Source organism: Echinops telfairi, unplaced genomic scaffold (genome assembly GCF_000313985.2).
Source record: "Echinops telfairi isolate 266 unplaced genomic scaffold, ASM31398v2 ScPeMD7_7356;HRSCAF=8355, whole genome shotgun sequence".
In the NCBI taxonomy this organism is placed as follows: domain Eukaryota; kingdom Metazoa; phylum Chordata; class Mammalia; order Afrosoricida; family Tenrecidae; genus Echinops; species Echinops telfairi.
Window position 1 is genome coordinate 188,801 of NW_022111256.1, and position 7,668 is coordinate 196,468.

Consider the following 7,668-nt stretch of genomic DNA (forward strand, 5'->3'; position numbering starts at 1 on the left):
GTCAACACCCAGGAGGAGCAGGTACTTGCTGATACACGCTGAAGCAGGAGCCCTGCCTGGGGTTTGTTCACCTCTCGGCTGAGAGGTTTCTATCATTCTGGGATGTTGGTACTGTGACAGAAGGCTTTTAGGAAAAGTAAATAAGAGAGGCTCCTAAATTTTTACATCTGACAGCCCTGTTCTGGTTTAATAGAGCCTCCTCCCCAAATATTGGAGCATTTAAATTATACTAGAGCTTAGGGTGGGGAGTCCTGGTGGTGTCGTGGTTGCACATTGGTTAGCAGTTCAAAACCACCAGTCGCTTGGTGGGAGAAAGACTGGGCTTTCTACTCCTGTAAACAGATACGGTCTCGGAAACCCACAGGCGGGTCACTATAAGTCAGCATTGACTCAATGGCAGTCAGTGAGTGGAGCTTAGTATAAGCATGAGAAAATTTCAGCCTCATATTTCTTTTTTTTTCACCATGAAATTGTTTTATTTATCATTAACTGCATAATAATGAGGAGGCATTAAGTGGAATGGAGAAATAATGCTGAATCTTGAACATCACAATCAATGAGGAGAAATGACGTTAAACCATCTTTGATATTATGAAAGAAAAATGAATGAGTCGGTTAGAACATTGTCATGCACAACTTTGAAGAGCACCATTGCTTCGAGAAGAACACGTGGAAAGTGCATCGGAGATGAGGACTCTGTATGATCGTGGACAGACCTCTCTCTCACAGTCAGATCTTCTTAAGTGATGGATTTGGCTCTGCCCTGCGCTGACACAGAGTCCTGTAATCATGGTCAGGGGCCTTGTGGCTTTTTCTGGTTCCTCTTCTTTTCTTTAGAGCTCTAAGAAACTCTGTACAACATAAGTACTCTAAAGTCTGTGGGTTCTTTCTTTTCTTCTCTCAGAATTTCATCACCAGGAACCTGGAAGGATCATCTGCTTACTACGTGGGGCTGTCAGACCCAGAAGGGAAGAACCAGTGGCAATGGGTAGATGGCTCACCGTACAACGAGAGCACCACGTGAGTACAGAACTCCATAAAGAATCCTGAATCTTGCCCCACACCGGGCAACCCCAGCTCCTAGCCACTAAAATACAGCAGCAACCAAAACAAAAACAAAAAAAAGGCTTAAGAAAAGCAAACCTCATGTTTATTTGTCACTGAAGTCTGTGCTTTTAACCATATTTATATCTCTAAATAAAACAAAAATAGATCATAATTAATTAACAATTTTTATCATATTGCAAAATACAAAATTCTGATCATCTTAATATAACTCCCATTTACTTTAGATAACTTTACCACCTTTGACCCTCATGCAAATGTGTCAGGTATAGGTGGATATTACCTAATCCCCTTTAAAAGGTAGGAGACTTAAGACTCAAGTAGATTAAATTATTTGGCCAAGATAATAGGGAGTAAGTAGCAGGTCTAGCAATCTTAACTAGTTCCCCAGACTGCAAAATCAATGTATGAAGAACAAAACGCTACTGATACTTGGGACCTGGAGGAAGCCCTTTCATCACTTAAGGAAATGCTACAGGTTTGCTTGTCCCCTGAGAACAGATCAAGGATGAAGAAGTAAACGGGGGTCTCTGGGGTGACTGTTTGGAAGGTGTTTAATGTGTTCTGGATTTCTTAACATAGCGGAATTCCGCGTGGTGTCAGTTTTCAAGGGAAAGTCCAGAGATGGAGGAGAAGTTGCTTACAATTGGGGGGCCTTGCAGAAGGGGGCAGAATGAGAACGGGGAAGAAATGATTGGACCTACTTGACCTAGATTCCACATGTTCAGCCTCAGCTCCCTCAGCCTCTGACCTTTTCAAACACAGTGTGAAGAAGTCGTACCATCCCTTCCCTCCCTTCCAGATTCTGGCGTCCTGGTGAACCCAGTCATCGTGATGAGCAGTGTGTTATGATAAATTCTGTTAGAGGAAGCTGGGGCTGGAATGATGCCCATTGTGATGCTCATCAAAGATCAATTTGTGAGATGAAGAAGGTCTACTTTTGAATGGAACATTCTCCAGGGACTTGTGGTTAGACGGAGACCCACTGTGAAAGGCACAGGTCATTTGGGTTTTTGTTTGTTTGTTTGTGTTTGTACATCTTTCGTAAGGGATGCCCGTGGAACTTGTCAGTTGGCTGTCACCTAGTGAGCTTATTATGGGATCAGTTCACACACCCGTTCATTCCTAAAATGTACGATGTTAAGCATTTTCTGTGTTTGAGGGACTCCCCTTTGCGGGTACATGGAGGAAGCATGAGATTTCTTTCCTAATTTCTGTGTGATTCTTCACTACACTTGATCTTGGCCAAAAGGTTGAGAAGCAATTTTCTGTGTGACTAGTTACTGTTATAATTAGGTACCAATATAATTTGATGTGATTCTTTTTCCTGTCTAGCTTTCTTTTTGTGGATTGGTTAAAAGCAAAAGGATCCCAATAATTGCTTTCTGTTTCTGCCAGACAGATTATTCCTTTTCACAAAAAGCACATGATGAAATAGTAGGCATACAGTGCCCATCGAGTTAAGGTACATTTCAGCTTTGCTCCAGTAGACACTTTGTGCTCCTTAACATTCTCTATTCAGTACTGGCATTTAGCATCGGGTGCAGACCAAGAAATTGGAGATTGACCATAAGAAATTTATAATTAGAGAATGAATTGAGGTCACTGCTAATGACTTGATATACAGAATTTTATTCATCAGGTACTCTGATAATTATTTTGTTTGGGTGAAATGGAGACTGCTGAATCAGTGCGGGGGCTCTTCCCTTCCCTCTACTGTGCATTTTATGACTGTGGTTCAGAGCCTCGTTCCTTTCCTTTCCTCCCAGCACCAGGAAGTCAAAGTTGTGTGTAATAGAATTCATGTAGGCTTTGTATTTAAAGTCTGACATGAATGTGAAGAACCATCGCACAGAGCACTAGTCAATTGCAAGCATTGTGAGAAATAATACAGTACTTCTAAAGTCATTAGGTTTGGGGGTATGTATGTATTATTCCCTAAGGGAGAACTCAGCTACTAACCCCAAAGTGGGTCGTTTGAGCTCACCAGCTGCTCTGTAAGAGACAGATGTGAAGTCTGCCTCTGTTAAATATTTGTAGCTTTGCAAACCCTCTAGGGCAGTTCTACCAGGTCGCTAGGAGTTGGAATGCACTCAATGGCAACAACAGTAACCCCCATCCACCCCCTGTCCAGGGCTGCAATAACTAAGTACCAATAGCTGGTGCTTTGAACCAGCACAGGTTTATCAACTCATGATTATGGAGTCCAGAGCCTGACATCCAGATGCCAGCTTGACCATGTTCTCCGAGGCTTTGGGGAAGAATTATTCCTTGCCTCTTCCTGCTTCTGGGGATTTCTTGAAATCTGTGGTGTTCTTAGATTGTAGGTGCATCACTCTAGTCTCAGCCTATGTCTACACATAACCTTCTTCCCTGTGAACCAGTCTTATATTGTCTTTTCTTCCTATAAGAACACCTATCATACTGGATTTAAGACTCACCGTAATCCAGTATGAATACATCTTAATTAATTATACCTGCAAGGACTTTATTTCCAAATATGATCATATTCACAGGTACAGGCAGTTAGGATTTAAGCATATCTTTTGTGGGGAGCACAATTCAACTCACAACAGTGTGCATTATTGATTAACAATATATAACTGGAGCATCTTTTGAACCAATACTTTGCAAAATAATAAAAAGCATATTCAATTTTTTACTGCTTTTAAAAACATTAATAACAATTTAAAAAGTGAAAGTAAATAAATTTCACCATCAGTGAGTAAAATGCCAGACTATTTTAGTGTTTATTTTGTAATATAATCTGTATTTTTAGTGTTCTGCGCATATTACATGAAATCCTATGTATATAATTGTCAAAAAATAAATGCTGAGCATCAGGTGTCCGTATGTTATGTTATTTATTACTGTTATAATGTGAAACCATTATTTTAGAAGAAAGTTCCAGGGTGGTGCAAACGGCTTGCACTCGACTATTAACCTTAAGTGGTGCCAAGGAATAAAGGCCTGACAATCTGCCCTGTAAAGGATACAGCCAAGAAGACCCTATGGAGCAGTTCTGTGCTGCAACGTGTGGGGTCACAATGAGCTAAAACCAACTAGATAAGAATCTAGAAGGTGAATCTTAAAATGCTTCATTAAAGTATAAGTAAATGTTCTCTCTATAGTAAAAGAAAATAAAAGAATATTCTTAGAATTATTTAAAGAAAGTATGCTCACATATTACTTTATTCAGCACAAAAATTAGACCCTATGAATGAAACTTTTCTTAGCATGTTTGTGTTTTTTTTATATTAATCCTGATAGTTTCTAATCCTATTAGAAACAAACAATACCCACAGGGATGGTTATTATTAGATAAATGGAAAGTACTAAGTCTTGGTGAGGATAAGAAAAATTAAAACCTTTGCTCATTACTGCTGAGTATGTAAATAAACACATTCTCTGTGGAAAAGTTTCATGGTTCCTCAAAAGTTACACAGAGAGTTACCATGTGACTCAGGAATTCCACTCTGATGTGTACACCCCAAAGAACTGCAAGCAGGGAATTAAACAGAAATTTATACATTGCATAATTATTCATAATAGCAAACAAATGAAAACACCCACCATCAATAGATGAAAGAATGTGGTATATCCATGCAATGGAATAGCATTCAGTTATGAGGAGAACTGAAGTTGTGAAACATGTAGGAGCAATACGCATTAACCTTGAGAACATCAAGCTTACTACAAAGGTCAAAATGTTCAAATAATATACTATCCTATTTTCATGAATTATCTAGAATAGGAAAATGCATGGAGGCCATTGTTTATTAGTGTTTGACAGACAATGAGAACAGGAGAAAAATGGATGTTATTAAGGGTACTGAATTTCTATGTCGAGTGACAAAAATCATTTGTAAATCAATAATGATGATGGCTGTACACATGCTAATAAATTACACCAAATTGTACACTTAAATGATTATTTGTCAATTAAAATGACATTTTACCACAATAAAAAAGCAACCCCACAAATGGATAATGACAAACATACAGACAAATACATCTCTTAACATCTTTTGATCAATCATTTAGTAAATAGAGGAGGAGGAGGTAGATGACTTTGTGGAATGTCCAGAATTGAGGAAAATACTTTTGTTCATTGGGATTAGACTGACCACCTTGCTGATTTCTCTGTACTTGAGAATCTATTACTACCTGACAACCCTCCAGGACTCTTGTAATGTTGATTTTGTTTAGTGATTTTAATACAGAAGCATGGATTTATATAGTTCTGTCTGCTGATATATAAATCATCAGTGGTGCAAAACACACACATATACATGCACAAAAAAACCTCAAACATGCCCATTTCTCGGGGGTTGCTTCTACTCCTAGCAGGTTTATGTGATGGGTAGAATTGCTTTTTATGGTTTTTAAGGTTATAATTATTATTGGCTGCAAATTGCTATATCTTTTACCCTTGGAGTGCGTGTGGTGGGTCTTAACAGTCAATCTTTTTGTTAGCATGGGGAACAAGGAATCCTCTATCAATGGTGCACAACACGTCAAAGATTAACTCAATCACACAAGGCCAGACAAAATAATGTGACGCCATTTTAATTGTTGAACCAAATGCTTAGTATAAAGGTTTAATTAACGCTAGTATGGTGAAATGCTCTAAAAAGTGTTAAAATTGTTGTCAATGGAATTTTATAGTGAAGAACTACTATTTAGGACTGTGGTATACAGTGACTTCTCACCTATTGAACATCTCATTCGAAATTCACATTTTTGGCACAGTGAAAAATATACCGTCTGACTATCCTGTGGAATACTGATATGTTTTTGACAGTGAGAAGTGCCAGAATGTGCAGGAAGAGTAAGACTGGTTGTGATGATTAAAGTTGTGTCAATTTGACTGGGTCATAATTCCCAGTGATTTGCAATTATGTAAAGATGCCAACATTTCATGACCTGATGTTATCACCACCCATTATCAATTGTTTCTAAAACTTTAAAAATTTGAATTAGGTAAAGATTTATAGAGCAGGTCATAGTTTTATATTCAAGTATTCATTCACATTTTGTTTCAACTCATTCATTGCAACCCTTTCATACCATCGCTGAGGCCACTTCATCCCTTTGCTTCCTGTGGCCTTTCCTCCCCTTCCCTAACCTTCTGAACTTTGCTATTTGGTAAACGATGCCCTGTTGACCTTACATGGTTGATTATTCTAATAGGGGTGAGTTCAGTCCATAACTGAAGGGTAACTAATGGCCATGGCGTTGGGGGTCTCATCAGTCTCTATCTGACTATAAGCATGATCTCTTTCATGGCTTTGTTCCACATTTTTCTCCCACTTAACCCAGCACCGTCTACTGTGGTCCTTTTCAGAGCAATTGGTAGTGGTAGCCATGCATCATCTAGGTCTTCTGTTCTCAGGATTTCGGAGACTGATGTTTGTGTGGTCCAGTAATCCATGGATTAACTGTTTCCATTGTATCTTTTGATTCCCATCACTCTTTTCTTCTAAATGAGGAGAAAACAATAGTTGCACTTTTGATGTCTGTTCACGAGCTTTTAAGACCCCACTCACTACTCACTAAAGTAGGATGTAGAACACTGCCTTTGTCTATTATGTAATGCCAATGGATTTTGGTGTCCCTTAAGACGATGGTTATAAGCTCTCAGGCCCAGCAACTTCAAGGTGTTCATTATCTCAAAATTATTCATAACTTTGTCCCCTGTATATTCCATCACATGATGCGAATATATTTTCAGTAAATAAACATACACACACACAGATTTACTCTGTCAGATCTAATATATGTGTAGGCAGATTCCCATTTTCCCTTTCCTGCCTGTTCTTTTCCTTTCTTGTGCTCAGTAGGATCTGTGAGCGAATTTCTCTCTTCCAAAGAACATGATATGAACATGAACAAAGAAACTTGTATCCATGACTTGCTACTGATAGCTATTTGATTATCATGAGTGCTTATATTTTCCCAACCTTGGGAAGACATGAACATTATGGTTCACAGAGAAAAGCACCCTTGCCTAGATCTTGAAATTAAAAAAAAAATTAAATAATTTTATTAGGACATAATCCAGACATACCATTCGATTGTTCAGTCATATCAGACAGTGTTGTACAATTGCTACCACAATCATTTTCAAAACATTTTCTTCCTTCTTGTACTCCTTGATATCAACTATCCATTACATGCCCTCCCTGCCACACCCCCCAGGAACTCTTATTCTCCTTACTGTCTCTGTAGATTCACCGGACCTGAGTTTGAGGGTCTTGTTTAGCTACTACTCAACTATTTTGAATCCCACCATACTCTGAATTTTCAATTGGAGGACCGGGTTCATTTTCTAATGATTAGACTGTGAGTGAATCCTGATTGACACAACAGAGTTTACTGGGATATAGCTTATGAAACTCACTGCCATCGAGTCAATACTGACTCATAGTGATCCTATAGGACAGGAAAGAACTGACCCTGTAAGTTTCCCAGACTGTAATTGTTTACAAGACTAGAAAGCCCCATCTTTTTAAAATCGTTTTATTAGGGGATCATACAACTCTTATCACAATCCATACATACATCAATTGTGTAAGGCACATTTGTACATTCATTGCCCTC

General features: G+C 38.6%; 1 protein-coding gene across 1 annotated transcript in view; it reads left to right on the forward strand.

Annotated features, from left to right (window-relative positions):
- The window catches only part of CLEC4A (C-type lectin domain family 4 member A), a 16,689-nt gene extending 14,194 nt beyond the window's left edge, over window positions 1–2,495 (forward strand). Inside the window, exons 4-6 of the mRNA XM_013006029.2 lie at window positions 2–21; window positions 905–1,020; window positions 1,868–2,495. Coding sequence (XP_012861483.1) covers window positions 2–21; window positions 905–1,020; window positions 1,868–2,009 — 278 coding nt within the window. The 3' untranslated portion in view covers window positions 2,010–2,495. The remainder of the gene's footprint in view (window position 1; window positions 22–904; window positions 1,021–1,867) is intronic.
- Window positions 2,496–7,668: the final 5,173 nt, after the last annotated feature.